The 14,926-nt window shown below is 46.1% G+C and overlaps 3 protein-coding genes and 1 non-coding gene across 4 annotated transcripts; 3 read left to right on the top strand and 1 right to left on the bottom strand.

Annotated features, from left to right (window-relative positions):
- The first annotated feature begins 4 nt into the window (after window positions 1–4).
- TRNAP-AGG lies at window positions 5–76 on the top strand. The gene has a single exon. It is a non-coding gene; the product is annotated as a tRNA-Pro (tRNA).
- A 109-nt stretch (window positions 77–185) lies between these two features.
- Window positions 186–1,215, top strand: LOC9630293 (TIMELESS-interacting protein). The gene is made up of 5 exons (XM_002989146.2): window positions 186–436; window positions 488–610; window positions 668–734; window positions 796–1,011; window positions 1,068–1,215. Exons 1-5 carry the CDS (start codon window positions 188–190, stop codon window positions 1,106–1,108), a joined length of 696 nt encoding a protein of 231 aa, XP_002989192.1. The 5' UTR covers window positions 186–187; the 3' UTR covers window positions 1,109–1,215.
- A 110-nt stretch (window positions 1,216–1,325) lies between these two features.
- Window positions 1,326–2,628, top strand: LOC9630292 (pentatricopeptide repeat-containing protein At4g02750). Its single transcript, XM_024662954.1, has 2 exons — window positions 1,326–1,404; window positions 1,487–2,628. Exon 2 carries the CDS (start codon window positions 1,517–1,519, stop codon window positions 2,507–2,509), a length of 993 nt encoding a protein of 330 aa, XP_024518722.1. The 5' UTR covers window positions 1,326–1,404; window positions 1,487–1,516; the 3' UTR covers window positions 2,510–2,628.
- Window positions 2,518–4,371, bottom strand: LOC112341919 (U11/U12 small nuclear ribonucleoprotein 65 kDa protein-like). The gene is made up of 11 exons (XM_024662934.1): window positions 4,217–4,371; window positions 4,087–4,158; window positions 3,814–4,029; window positions 3,672–3,753; window positions 3,446–3,592; window positions 3,236–3,394; window positions 3,042–3,188; window positions 2,904–2,991; window positions 2,793–2,851; window positions 2,669–2,734; window positions 2,518–2,599 (listed from the first exon to the last, which is right to left on the bottom strand). Exons 1-11 carry the CDS (start codon window positions 4,369–4,371, stop codon window positions 2,534–2,536), a joined length of 1,257 nt encoding a protein of 418 aa, XP_024518702.1. The 3' UTR covers window positions 2,518–2,533.
- Between the last annotated feature and the right edge of the window lie 10,555 nt (window positions 4,372–14,926).

The following is a 14,926-nucleotide window of genomic DNA, read 5'->3' as shown; positions in this document are numbered from 1 at the left end:
AATTGGGCATTTGGTCTAGTGGTATGATTCTCGCTTAGGGTGCGAGAGGTCCCGAGTTCAATTCTCGGAATGCCCCTTCCCACTTTTTATTCCAATTTTATACTTGTAATTTCAGTTTTTATTTTTTGTTCGTTTCCCGCCATTTTCTTCCCTGAAGAACCCTAGCCTAGCAAAATTTGGGGGCACAATGATCGGTGCGCCAACGGGATGCTACAAGTGTGGGCGAACCGGCCACTGGTCTCGCGATTGCACGTTCGATCCAAAGCCTGGCCTGCCGCCGCCACCGCCCCCGCCGATTTCTAGCGTGCCGCCCCCCAAATCTGGGCGGCGGAGGAAGCGAAAGCTCACACCCGAGCTTCTTTTCTCCAACGAAGGTCTTGGCTATGTCTTGGAGCACATTCCGCACAGGTTTCCCATCAAGGGGCGAGGGCACGAGGTGGGTTCTTCCATTCTTCTTTGTCTTTCTTTTTCCCATGGAATTTCTCAGGGCCGGGATTTGCATAATCTTCTGCGAGCCTATCGGCACTGGCACAGCAATTTCTTTCCCAGTCTCTCTTTCAAACGCTTCGCGCGTGAAGTGGCCAAGGTTGGAAGACTCAGGCGTGTCAAGGTATGCAAATCAGTTCTTCCTCCAGTTTTTTATCGAAGTCTCTTCTTTTTCTCGAAGAAACGTCTCAAAGAATGCCGGACGAAATTTTTCAAGGGAGTTGATGATCCCAAGGATTGTCTCAAAGGTGTGTTTTTTGTTTTTTTAATTTTTTTTCTGTTTGCTAGAAACGTCCTCTTTTTGTGTAGAGGATCTCCCTGAGCCGGACATTCCAAGCCAAGAAGCTCCAGTCCAGGATAACCAGAACTACACCCCCATCCCAATCTCCAATCCTGTGAGCAAGGATGATCCAGACTACGGTCAGAAGATGGCCCGAATGGAAGCCAATCGATTGAAAGCTTTGGAGCGCGCTCGAGCTAGAATTGCTGCTGCTGCTGCTGCCGCTGCCGCTGCCACCAAAACAAGTGAGTGGCAAACTTTCTTCCGATCATTTTTGTGTAACCATCGCTTTGCGTTTCAGCACAAACGAACGAGCAGGCTGACAATGGAATTGCGAGTTGAAGCAAGAGTAGTGTATAGGAAGTACGAAAAGAGGAATGTTCCTAGCAGCTTTTGCAGAACAGAAGCTTACAGTTTCATGCGAAGTAGTCGACGATGATGCGATCGAAGAAAAGTGTAGATGACGGTTAGAGCATGCGACACCTCCGGAGTTTGATTCGAGACAACTTTGAAATCGTCGATTCGGACAACTTGGCCTCGTTGATTCGAGCCTGTGGCGCTTCCAGAAACCTCTTCCAGGCCCAGCGCATCGACCAAGCTCTCTTGAAACGCAGGATCACTCACGGCGAAGAATTCAGGTACCTCAGCAATCTCCTGATCGAAACTTACGGAAAGTGTGGGAGTTTGAGCGATGCTTACCGGGTGTTTGCTGGTTTGCAGCACAAGAACAAGTATACGTGGTCCCTGCTCATGACGGCGTATGCCCAGAACGGGTATCTTGACGAAGCTAAGCGAGCGTTCGATGACATGCCTCTGAGGGACATATTCTCGTGGACGGTCTTGCTGCAAGCTTACGTCGATTCCAGCGCTTTGGACGACGCAAAGCTGGCGTTCGAAAGAATCCCGGGAAGAAACGTTGTTTCGTGGACGTGCATGGTGGTAGGCTATGCCCAAAGTGAGGATTTTGATCGCTGCAAGAAAACGTTTGACACCATGCCCGTGAGGAACGTCTTCTCCTGGACGGCTATGGTGGTGGCTGCCTCTCAGCACTGGAGCCTCGACAAAGCTCGCGAAACGTTCCACAAGATCCCGAGCTGGAACGCCGTCACCATGAACGCAATGGTGCAAGGATTCGCCAGGAACGGACTCCTCCGAGAGTCGAGAGAAACTTTCGACCGGATACCCGAGAAGAATGTCATCTCCTGGACGTCGATCGTCACGGCCTACAGCCAAAACGCGAGGCTCGACGAAGCAAAGGCGCTGTTCGACGACATGCCCGTCAGAAACCTCGTATCCTGGACAAGCATCGTCGCCGGATACGCTTGGAACGGACACGGCCAGAAGTCCACGGAGATGTTTCGAGCGATGGAGCTCCAGGGAGAGATCCCGGACGAGATCTCTTTCGTCAACGTTCTCACGGGGTGCTCGCACGGAGGATTGTTGAGGCGCGGATGGGTCTACTTCCAATCCATGCAGCGTGACTATAGCTTGAGTCCCGGAAAGGAGCACTACTGTTGTCTCCTGGATCTTCTCGCGCGGTCGGGACGCTTGGACGAAGCCGAGGACTTGCTGGCGAGCATGCCTTTTGCGCCGGACGAGGTGGCTTGCAAGACTGTTCTAGCGGCGTGTGGGATCTATCGCGATCTGGAGCGAGCAATTAGAGTCGCAGACGTGGTGCTGGATGACCATGCCGGAAGCAGCGACTGCTACCTTCTTCTCAGGAACATCTTCTGCGAAGTTTGAGCTTTCAATGTAGCAAGCGAAGTCTTACTTGTTTCGACCGTATTGTATAACCATCGGTTTGCCTTTCAGCACAAACGAATGAACACCAGCCTGGCAATGAAATTGTCAGTTCAAGTTAACAGTGTTGATAGCAAAAGAAAAACGAGCTCGACCACTTACCAGAGCATCTCCCGCAATCTCTGCAGAGGGAAATCGCACAAACGCTTGGCCTTTCATGCGACCTTCCTGTTAGATTTGCGAATCCAATGAGTACATAGAGCAAATCCTTGAGAAAGTTTCTTACTTGCATCAATTTCACATTCAGTCCAGCTTGTGCCTCTTCATAACTTGGAAAGAAAGCACCTGCAAAATCGATGTCAGAAAGGAACAAATTAAAAATCTGCGGGTTTCTTACCGAAAACGTAGTGGAGATCTTCAAGAACGACTTCCTTTTCGAGATTTTTTATATACAGAACAGGGGAAGGAGTTCCACGCGAGTAGTTCTGAAAATGACAAGAACACGTGAAATAACATAACGAAAGAAACATCTCACCTTAAACACGGGATGGCTGGCAACTTCTCCAAGTGAGAGCTTTCCTTTCTCTAGCTCCTCCCTAGTTGCAAATCTCTTATCTTGGCTGACTTCTTCGTGCTTTTCTTCTACTTTGGTTTTCTCTTCCACTTTGGGAGGAATTTTGATCTGCAAATACCATGTCTAGCTGAGGAGATCAGAGTTAAGTAGCAAACCTGAATAACAGGCTGTTTCTTCTTGATCGATGTCACGGCTTTAGAGGGATCCGTGACTGGCTTCACACCTGCAGCCTCATGAGAAGCATCCTTTGCTGTTGCTGGACCCAGAATCACTTCCTTTCGTCTTCTTTTCTTCTTTCTACCTTCTTCATTGTCCTGGAAGGCAATCGTTCATCAATACATGAATTTCTCGAGTCAAGTGAGTACCTCTTCTTCTGAAGATTCCAGCTCCGACTCGTCACTCGCGAGATCTAGAGGACGCTCCTGAGCACCAGCGGCGCACGGAAGCGGTGGCTTAGGGACCGCTGGACGGAATGGAGCCGGCAAGTTCATCTTATTCATCAGGTGTAGCACCTTCCTTCACGACACATGCAAAGACGTCATGGCCAAACCGAATCGAAGTTCAAAATAAAGAGAAGGAAAAACCACACACCTGTGTGTAAAAACTTGGAACAGCGATCAGAGCACTAGAAATGTTGCTTAAGATGTTGTCATCCGGTGGAGGATAAGCATATCTGAAACATATAAGAAAATAAAAAAAAGGAGTTAGATTGGGAAGAGATACACAGACGTACTCTAGGTGAGGTGGAAAAGGATAGTCGACGCCAAGAGATGGTGCAATTGGTTCACGCACGAATGAGCCGGTTACTGGATTTGCAGACGAATGCGATCGCGGAAGAAAGCTCTTATCGGGTGATTTTCGAAAAGCTTTGCTCGAAATCTTGGCGGCATCGTCTTCACCTGGAGCACGAGATTTCTCGGCCGTGAGAGTCTTGCCAAGAAAACGCACCCTGCACGAAACAATTATCTAAATGACCACGCACAAAAATTCTCAAGGAAAAGAATACCGATGGAGCTGCGATTGTGCTCTGGCTGCCGAGGCATCGTCAGGGAAATCGAGAAACGCGCAGTTCTTTAGCCTGTGAGCGTGTGAGATGGGCACTGAGCTCTTACTCAAGAGTATAGGGAGCTACATACCTCCCAGCTTGACAGAGTCGAAGATCCAGAGCTCCATAGTGCGTGAACAAGCTCTTGAGAGTCTGTGGAGGAAGCGCAGGGAGATGGCGCACCAAGAGCGTAGCAGACGCACCGCCATCGCCACCGCCACTGCTGGTACTGACGATTCCTTCCATAGAAGAGCCCTAAAATATTCTTACATTCCCGCCTAGATATCTATTAAGCTGTCCATTGGATCAATGTTTGGGTCGTTGTGATGTAAGTTTTCCAGGAGGATTTGGATCCTCGCTGCTATCTCGCTTGGAGAACCATGCTGCTATCTGGAGAAATGATCTTAGATCTAGCTTCTTTACTTCCAAGGTTTGTGGAAGTTCTAATCGTTGTGTGCTCCTCGAGAGGCTTGGAAAGAGAAGTTCTTACTCCTGTATTCGATCTTCTTATAAGCTCCTCGCCGTCCTCCAGCCATCGGTGGCGTGATGCATGTCTCGACCCCGAGCAAAGCCAGAGCTCCTTCGCTAGTCGAATTCGTAGCGAATAGATCCGAGGTTCGCATAACATCGAAGAATCCCCGGCAAGCGATGAAATCCTCGCAGCGGCTGTGGCATGCAAGCGACCTCGTTGCGCTGCGGCATTTTCGTAAAATAAAAAACTTGCCTCTTCAAGATACCCAAACCGCTCACCATTGTCTTCGAGAGAGAATCAATTTCTTCGTACAAGAATCTTAAGAGAATGTTCGAAAAGATCGAGAAGACCTTGATCGCCTGCCCAAGCAAGAACATAGTGCCAGGACTGTGAGCTCTTCGCTTCCCTGCGATTGCCATCCTCCCACGAGTTGATTTGAATGGATTCAGAGCAAATATAGCGAGCTTCGTTCCTGGGTTAGGGCCGGAAGGTTATAGAGAGGAAGAAGGTTAAGACATGGAGCAGTCGCACGAGCAACAGGTTGGCGATGACTTTGACTCAGAGGATGTGGGTTGCTTGGGTATACCTGAAACCCTTGAAGCCTGTGACTTTAGCTCAGAGGATGTGGATTGCCTGGAAGCCTTGGGCATGTTCGAGCCATATCCTGACCCTGGCAAGTACTCCAGGGAGACGAAGGCCGTGGTGTTGTTGCCACCATCGGGAAGATGAGCTCCAAGCTGCTTTACTGTTTGATGGCCTCCTCCCGCCATTCCTCGAGGACGACATTCTTCTCCGGCTGCCGCGTCATCGCTCATGAACGCCAGGATGGTGTCGAGGACCTGGAGTTCCAGGCTGAGCAGCCCAGATCTTTCTAGCCAGTCACCGCGACCATGTCACCACCACTGTGGCTTTTTGTCTTGGCGACCCCTCGAATGTAATATGGTGGCTCCGAACGCCCAGGTTGGCGATCACGCGCGAATCGTCGGCCGGGAAGACCAAGTTCTCGCTGCTCCCGCTCAAAGGCTGCATCCCGGCCACAATCTCGAGCGCTGTGATGCTCCTCCTCATCATGGGCCAATCTTGTTCTGCTTTTCCTACCCCAGCTACCTGGTTGGCAAGCCGCTCTCCCGAAGTCCATGCTCCCTACAAGAAGGGCACGATCGAGAGTGACAGAGACACAAGCTTAGTTTTGATGGCTGATCCATGCGCGCCTGGCCGCTTCAAGCTTGTCTTGTTTCGGTGGCGGTGGCCCTGGATCTACGATTCCGTAACCGACTCATGGACCGAGAGAAGCAGTTTCCACCTTGGGCACAGATACTCTTTTAATCCAGTGCGAGATTGTGCGTGGGAGAAAGGTTGCGGCGGTGTGTGGTATTTACTCGACCGGAGGATGTCGATGCGGGTGCTTTGCTACCGCCTGGTAGATGACTCGTGGTCCTGTTGGCGGCTTCACGGCGCCGAGTCTTCTTTAAAGACATTCAAGCCGGTGCCCTGCAGAGGGCGGCTGCTGATCGTGAACGACGCAAGCTGGGGTGGCTGGAACAGGAGGGACTGGCAGCTGGGATGGGGAAGTGTGTGTGGAGGTGTGGAAGATCAAACACAGACCTGGACGCGAACTGCAGTCTGGTTGCGAGACGCTCGAGTGTGACTTGGTGCTCCATAGTCACTTGAGGCCCGAGAGTGTGACACGATCCATGGAATCTATAGAGGCGGAGCAGAAACACGAGGATGGCTGGTTTCTGTGCTGACAAACTTTTGTTCTGAAGAAACTGAAATAAACATGCTCTCAAAAGTCCGTTTTAATGGGTGGCTATAGGAAGAATGAGTATATACTATACATTTGTGATATACATATACGTTCATAATCTGGTGGACTGATCTTAATGACCACTTACAGTTACAGAGGTGGCAATAAGAACAAAAAAATTGAAAATCTTGCTAGCTACTTTCTTCACTGCAAAGAGAAGAAAAACAAAGCTCTATATATTTTAAAGAGAAGAAGGTTTACCTAGAGCAATATGATACATATATTAAGTTGCCAATAAGTGATGGATGATTTGAAACTAGCCATAAGAATGGATCCAACTTATCACTAGCCTAAACATACAAATGTAAAGTTATGATCCTATACTTCATAGTTATCCACAAATACAATTTGGTGATATGTTCTTTCTAGGCAAGAGACTTGGAACTTGTGAAATCATTTTAAATATTATTAAGTTGTGATCTTAGCATAAAATAAATAATTTATTATGTGTTGTATGCAGTGGTGCTTCGGCAATATGAGCACAAGAGATGTAAATGGAGAATGATAAAAAATAGGAAGAATCACTGAAAAGCTTGAATGACAAGGCAAAAGAACAAAATGTAATTGTGACACAAAAATAAGTCAAAGGTCTGATATTGATTCATTAGACAACTGGGAATGCTTCACCAGGATGCATAAAAAGAACAAGGAGCAAACCCTAGACTCTTAAGGCACTATGACTTTAAATCCCACATGCTATAGAATATTCTTTGAATATTTTTTATATCTCATGACCCAGCCATGAATGGCAGCTTGAGAAGTTAAAGAAGTCCAAAGTAATACAGCCATGAAGAAAAGATGTGCAAATGGCAACACGAACATTATGACAAATGGCCATAAAAGAAAGAAAATAATGTGGTTTTTATATATAACAATGCAATTATGGAAACAAGAGAATGTCAAATCATATAATAGTACAGTTACCCTAAACCCTAAACTAAACTAGCCTTCTCAACATCAATCTCTAGGACTTGGATGATGGACTAATGCATAATATCATTAGAGTGCAAACACATTTTAAGCTTGTTCACATAGAATGTTGGATGAATCTTGAAATTAGCTGGCAAATACAACATATGGGGGAACTTGCTTTCACTTTAGAAAATTATTAATAACCCACAATACTGTAGAGATAACTTAGTATTGCCACCTCCTTTCAAAGATTATTGTACATCTGACAGTTTTAAGAAAACCCTATCACTAAAGTTTTACTCATGATGATAAACAATATTCATTAGCCAATCTTTTATCTCGATCTTGCCAACTCAAATTTATCTTGCATATCCTCCAAAACATAAGGTACCTAAACTAAAGCCAAACTCAAACTTACAGAAAACTTAGGCTCATAGCTATATATTAACTTTAATGGAGACATGCCAATAACTAATTGATAAGTGTTATTGTGAGCAATTGTTAGGTACATATAAAGGATGATAGAGATTAATGAGCTTATGATGATCAACTTTGATTGCTTGATAGATCAAAGAACCATATATATACTTCTCAACATCTGACTTCATCCAAGGCTAAAAAAAATGAATATATACATTCTCAATACCCCCAGATGCTTAACACTTGGCACATCATGGCATTCAACCAAAATCAGGTTGATGAGTTTGTCAATACAAGAAACCACCACACATCCTTTTTTCACTAGGATTCCATCTTGTATCTCAAATGACGCAAACTTGTCACCCTTCAAATTTGTAAAGGTGTCCCTCAATAAAACCTTTGCGTGAATATCAATAATTAAAGGAATCAAAGTTAACAAACTCCTTAAGCCTATCCAAGAGATCATTAGATAGCTTCACAAACGAGATAGAATTTAGCATCCTAAATAATGCATTAACCACCTTATTGTCACCTCCATGCTTGTACTGGATTTTAATAAATATTTCCTACATGAACCTTTGCTAACAAGCAAGGTAGTCTCGAAGATCTGATGAACAATTGAAATACTAGAGAGACTGATGGTCTAAATCCATATGGAAGTCAGATCCATACAAATAATGTCACCATTCCTTCACAACAACAATTATAATATACAACTCTTTGTCTCGAATAAGCTAATTCTGTTGTGTGGCATCAAACTTGTGGCTCATATATAAGCAAAACAGCCCCAATAGAAATGTCATTTACATCTGTCTCGACCGCAAGAGGCTTTTTAAGATAAAAAATCTTTAATACAAGAGCAGAAACAAACCACTACTTTAAATGCTAAAAGGCCACTTGACACTTCTCATCCTAACTATTAATAGTAGCATATTTTGATGTGTGCTATTGAAGATTGATCAAGGGAGTTACTATCTCTTAAAATACTTTCACAAATTGTCAAAAAACTCTAGTCATACCAAAGAAATGTAAGTGATTAAATTTTTCCATTCTACTTTAGTCACTTAACCACACCTTCGACCACTTGGAGGAGTCTCATTCACAACCTCCATAAGTCCCACTCAGGACTTAGGGCATGCTAGCCCCGAGAATAGCATCCATGCCACTCAACCTTTGCACTTGGTCCTAGTGCTCCATGTGTCCGATTCCATGACCGACACCCCAAGGCACCACCAACATACCAGCCTGTTACGCTAAGCCATGCCCAATCACCTTGGTCACATCGGTGGTCCAACACCACCTGTATTGCAATCCCGTCTCTCCAAGACTGAGCTATCCGTCTATGAGTGGTCATCCCAGATCCACTCTTTAGCATCCTTAGGATGCCCGCAGACATGGGGAATAGCCTTCCCCAATATCTCTTTTTTGGTCCCCACTAAGTCCCTTTCTGTCCTTGGCCGTGTTTGCCAACACTGCCACTGGATCATGGCCCACAGGCCCAACCACTAAGTCCTACGGTCCTCTGGGACTTCCTCACCGCACGACTATATCCTTGGTCACTACACCAGAGGACTACTCCTCTTCCTTTCCATAGTTTGGGCCTTTGGGACAACATTTCGGAACACCATGGCCTTACACAAGCTTCGTGGGTACTCTCCCCACCTTCCGCCTTTGGGTGCTCTAGCCATGGGCTTAGAGCGAGGTTCCGTTGAGCCACACCAGGTATCCAAGTAGGTAGTGCCACCCACACTTGAACTGGGAGCATCGGCCAATCGATCTCCCGGGGGAACTAGAGCCGGCTCTTGCACACTTCACCAAGCTACCCTGCCTGTTAGTCCGTATTCACTCTAGTCTTGGACTTCCTAGTGGTCAGTTCATCACCCAACACTGGGTCTGGCCTTCCTGGGCCAAACTGGCCTTTCCTGGCCAAATTGGCTCCATTGCAGTCCTCCCCCTTACTATACTTTTGGAGCTCACCAAACCCCCCAGGGTCTGGGAGACAAATGCTTTGGGCTTTCACCCTCTCAGACTCGGACTCGGACTCGGACTCGGACTCAGACTTGGACTCGGACTCGGGCTCGGGCTCGGGCTCGGGCTCGGACTCGGACTCGGCCTCGGCCTCGGTCTCAGTCTCGGTCTCGGCCTCGGTCTCAGTCTTGGTCTCGGCCTCGGTCTCGGTCCCGGTCTCGGTCTTGACTTCGGACTCCATCTCGGGTCCTTCTCGGACTCCATCTCGGATTCCATCTCGGGTCCATCTCGGACTCCATCTCGGACTCCGTCTCAGACTCCATCTCGGACTCCATCTTGGGTCCATCTCGAACTCCATCTTGGGTCCATCTCGGACTCCATCTCGAACTCCATCTTAGACTCCATCTCGGTCCATCTGGGACTCCACCTCGGACTCCAGCTCGTGTCCATCTCGGACTCCATCTCGGTCCATCTCGGACTCCACCTCGGACTCCAACTCGGGTCCATCTCGGACTCCATCTCGGACTCCACCTCGGACTCCAACTCAAGTACATCTCGGACTCCATCTCGGATACTTCCACGTGTCATGTGTTGGTCTTTTTGGGTCCCTTTTTGGAGCCTCGCTTATTGCTTGCTTCATGCTCGTTCCTTGAGCACTCCGTTGGGAGTTCCACTCCTGCTCTCAACCTTTCAAGTCGGAGCCTTTTAGTCCAAACGTGTTACGCTTGTTTAGCTTTTGCTTCGGCCACTACCACGTGGCACCCTTTCGGCTCCACTTTGGGGCTTAGGGATTTGTGTCTCATAACTCCACCACCCATAGATGAAGTTCGATGTCCTCATCGAACGGTAAACCCTTTTATAAAGTAACACCCGCAAGTATTACCATTTCCATCTTTGGCACCCAGCCAATATTTGTCTATGGTTTGACCCCGAAGGCTCACCATGCCTTGTCCATCCTCTAAGGGGCATAGTCTCTCCAACATAGAGACTCATTCGGCCACCTAGGGTGGTTTGCTCCCTTTTATTGGTTCAGTTTTCACTAAACCCTTTAGAGACACCTTCTCTAACTCAATTCCACTATTCATTCTCGAGTAGTCCCAACTTCTATTGACAAAATTGAAACCAATTTAACGGCTACCAAAATCCCACTATGCTAATATTAGTATACGGCATTAACCAATTCACCTTGGAACTTTTTTAATTTTGACTTCTTGAAGTCAATTTCTTTGGTGTCTTTGACACCTTTCACTGCACATATTGTGCAACTTCACTTCCCATCCTAGGAAGCTCCCCACTTGAGGGCGCCATCATCCTCCTTTCTATTTTATGCCACTTTTGGCACTAAATTCCAGCCATTGTAAGTTGTGCTAGAGCTATCCACGGCCCTATCCTTTGGCTACTTCACCGTTCCCTCCTTTGGAACTTTCACTTTTGCTAACTTGGCGCATTTGGGAATCCATCCTTGGAAGCACACTTCCTTTCTCACAATCCGTTAGCATCTAACACACTAGTGTTCCATGCTTAACTTTGCCATTTGGATTCCTTCCAATGAACTCCATGGCCCACACTTGGCCACTAGTCTTTTGCTGTTATCCATTGATTGTTGCACTGAGCAACATAGGATCATTACCTCCATTCTTGAGGTATCCTTTTGGTTCCATAGCAAAGGCTCTACTTTGCTAAGTCCAATGGGTGCTCACCCTTAGTAGGTCTCTTTAGTAATTTTTGCTCCTGGCTTCGTCCATGGCCCAACTTTGCGACCCTTCCATGGGTCTCTCCCCGAGACTACTTTCTTGGACTTACTATACCATCGTATTGGCATAATTGATTTCCCTTTAGGTGTCCTTCTCACTTGGTCACCTCGACCAAGTCACACCATTATCAATAGTTCAAATCAACACTTTGAACTGGGAATCATATTCCTTAACCCAAACAAAGACCTTGTCTTTGTTTAGCCACAAGATCACCTAGTGATATCCTCTTGACCCCTTAATATGTCTACCAATAGGAACTACCCTTTTAAATTGTTGACTATGACCCCGGGGGCATCCCCCACATTTGGCGGTGCACCCAAGCCAGCCCTTCCAGCTAAGGGTCCATAGCAATTGAGACTGGGTGTCCCCATCTCATTCACCACGTCCTTAGTGCCACTCGCACCAAAGTGTTCAAGTTAGATATGCCGAGCCACACTAAGCAATCTAACCGTGCATCACGACTCCGAGGCATCCCTCGCTTGGCAGTGTGCCCAAACCAGTCTCCTCACTAAGAGTCCATGACCACCGAAAAATGAGTGTCCTCATATTCCAAACCATCACCACGCCCTAGTGATTTGGGACTCGAACCCAAGCACTAGAGGGTTGGGACTCGAACCTAACCTCCATATATGTATCTACAGATGGCATCGCACAGGATGCCTGGTGTGAGTCCCCATGCCGGTGCACCAACATGTATTTAAAGCACGCTATAAATCACAGCTTAGGAACGTAGTTCCTCCACACTGCCAAGTCTTCTCGCTTGACAAGTTTGTGATCATGCATGGACTCCTCCATGCTGGGCCCCATGGGCCACCCCTTTTGAAGTTAGCACCTTCAACTAGGGGATTTGTTCCCCCCAACTTGCCAATCTCACTTAGCAAGTCATTCAGCCATCGTAACATGGTTCATGCATAAGTGTGAAAGTCCTTAACCATCAACTTTCATTCAAAACCCTCTCTTTAAACACTCGGGAACTACTTCCCCAATCTTGATAGCCTCGTCTCATGACAAGCTTCAAGACCACGCTTCTGCTGCACCACTCTGATTTCGCGCGCTCTATGAACCATTTACACTTGGCTGACTAGGTACTTATTTACCTAAGGGAACGTTCAAGGAACTCTGTTCCTTGGCTTGCTAAGGCCTCTCCTTTCGCAAGCTTGCCAATTACCATATATTCTAACATGGACAATCCCATGCTTTAGACTCTCCATGGCATCCCGGTCGCTAGTAACAACATGCTTGAGCACCCATTTGATTCTCCACTCCCAACTTGCATAACCACCCTTGGTCATGCCTGTCAATTCCTATAGTTCAGTTCTATCCCTATACTACTTGACTTTTAGCCTTATACATTTCCTTCGGTTATTCTCCTCTAGACTAGGAAGATAGCTTTGCACTTTCTACCATGTCTTGGCAAATATTCATAAGGATGAACTTACCCGACAGCCTAGGGAGTGGTTCCTCAATCTAGGTTTACTCACCTTGTAATCCCACGCACTAGGATCACCGTTGCTACTTATGGGCCTTTATATGCCCATCACTAGCCTTGCCAAAATCCCTCTTTGGCTTTGTCCAATTTAGGTACACGGACTTCTCCTGTTTCCATAACCTTGGACATTTGGATAGCACCTCCTATCCTTCATTTGCTAGGGATTTTGTCCCTTGGGCATTATCCATTGCCCTTATGACACCAAATACCCCTTTTTGGTGTTCTAGAGTGTTTGGGTGTTCCAATGATGGCCTCTCTGACAATGAGCATTCCCTTTTCGACATGGACTTATTATGTCGCAACATAAACAATTTATCCCTTATAAGGGTATATTGAACTTCCTTATCCCAATAAGAAGTCTTAGGTAGTTGCCTTTTACCAGTTTATGAATTATTTTGCACCTTTTTAGCTGCCTCATAGTTGTCAAGTCCTACAATTTATTGCTAGTGCTTCCACACCTCCATCATTATCTGGGTCACTACACTCTAACCGCATGCCTTCCAGCTTAGGCTATGCTATTCCCATTTCCCTTGGTATTCCTTTGGAAGGGGTTCTCATGAACCCACCAACTTGACCTCAAGGCAGCACGCCTTGGCACCTTTGGTGTCTCCACACCATCAGCTCCACGAGCCTACCTTTATGACACTTCTTACTTGTGTCCAGGTATTTTTGCCAAGACCAATATGGTTGTCTCTTAGGCCAATTATCCATTAAAGCTCTATTTCGTTAAAGTGGGATTTATTCAGTAAAATGGGACTAGGTACAAATTTTCAAGTATTTGAAAATGATGTGAAATTATATGTTTTTTGTTCAGGGGCTAGACATATCTGGGGCATGGTGACTAGCGCGGTGACTTTATGTCCAGACTGTGTCCATCTGGTTGTATAATAAATCTCATTGTCAAGGTGAACAAGCCGAATCTGAAGCTAAAGAAGAGCGATGGCATGCGCGCACACACTATTTTTTTGTTCATTGAGCGTGTGGTGAGCTTTCCAAGATGAACGTCATTCCTATTAGCCAGACATATAACTTAATGGTGAGAACATTTAGATATTATTCAATGTTATCTTTTTCTAACGAATCTAATTGTGAAGGTGTAGCAAGAGGCATTGCTAGTCTGGAGAAGTCATTTAACTCATTTGACCCTTAGTGTATTTTCATGAAACTAAATAACATTCATATTATTAAGGAATTTCTCTAGTACCTTTTTTTTACGACATAAAGGCTTGCATTTCTTTCAAAGGTGATTTAGTAAAAGGCCTGAGGGCACATGCCATTCTATTTCTCAGACCGGTATTAAGATATACTAGTGCAAAGGGAAAAAGGTATTTGGTGATCAAGTAAATGGCATGAGGGCACACGCCATTATAAGCCTAAGCGCTAGTGGACACCTCCTTTTTGGTACTCTCAGCGGTACTATCATCCTTCTCCGGGTCAGTTGTTTTGCTTTCGATTGTTGTCTCTGACGTTACTGGGGCGTTCTCGATAGTTGTTAATGTTGCCGTTTGTTCAGAAAAATGATCACCTGGAGTATAGTACGGGGAGTTTGAAAGACTTATATATTCTACATCTTCACCTATCTCCTTCTCCGTCTCCTTTTCTGCCTCACTTACAGATTTTGTGCTTGCCATGAGAACGCTCTTCACCCTAAAATATGGAGTTCGTTGTGTTATAAAAGGAAACCAACACACACGCTGCAAGGGAATGATGGTACATAAAGCACGTAAGCCCACAATATGGGTTTATGTGCCATTAATATGGGCCACACGCCATATTATTAGATTTATGCACGTGTGATTGGTAAATGCATATGTCACATCATCTCAGGCCACATGCCATCACGCCTCCTCTGATTCAGATTCGGATTGTTCACCTTGAAATAAAATACATTAGAAACTTAGTAAAGGAATATTAATGAATCTCACCTTGAACCCGGGTTATGAATGCTCTTGTTGCATCTCTTGCATGGTCTGGCAAGG

Source organism: Selaginella moellendorffii, unplaced genomic scaffold (assembly GCF_000143415.4).
Source record: "Selaginella moellendorffii unplaced genomic scaffold, v1.0 SELMOscaffold_94, whole genome shotgun sequence".
Lineage (NCBI taxonomy): Eukaryota > Viridiplantae > Streptophyta > Lycopodiopsida > Selaginellales > Selaginellaceae > Selaginella > Selaginella moellendorffii.
The sequence above is the reverse complement of the archived record's forward strand: the minus strand, read 5'-3'. Positions and strand labels throughout refer to the sequence as shown.

What these genes read in the sequence shown, in the direction of transcription:
- LOC9630293 (XM_002989146.2), top strand. Translation starts at nt 188, where the DNA reads ATGATCGGTGCGCCAACGGGATGCTACAAGTGTGGGCGAACCGGCCAC. An exon ending in TCAAGGGGCGAGGGCACGAG is followed by an intron (nt 437 to 487) that starts GTGGGTTCTTCC and finishes GGAATTTCTCAG; the next exon opens with GGCCGGGATTTGCATAATCT. An exon ending in TCCCAAGGATTGTCTCAAAG is followed by an intron (nt 735 to 795) that starts GTGTGTTTTTTG and finishes CTTTTTGTGTAG; the next exon opens with AGGATCTCCCTGAGCCGGAC.
- LOC9630292 (XM_024662954.1), top strand. Translation starts at nt 1,517, where the DNA reads ATGACGGCGTATGCCCAGAACGGGTATCTTGACGAAGCTAAGCGAGCG.
- LOC112341919 (XM_024662934.1), bottom strand. Translation starts at nt 4,371, where the DNA reads ATGGAAGGAATCGTCAGTACCAGCAGTGGCGGTGGCGATGGCGGTGCG. An exon ending in GCACAATCGCAGCTCCATCG is followed by an intron (nt 4,030 to 4,086) that starts GTATTCTTTTCC and finishes TGTTTCGTGCAG; the next exon opens with GGTGCGTTTTCTTGGCAAGA. An exon ending in CCAGCCATCCCGTGTTTAAG is followed by an intron (nt 2,992 to 3,041) that starts GTGAGATGTTTC and finishes TGTCATTTTCAG; the next exon opens with AACTACTCGCGTGGAACTCC.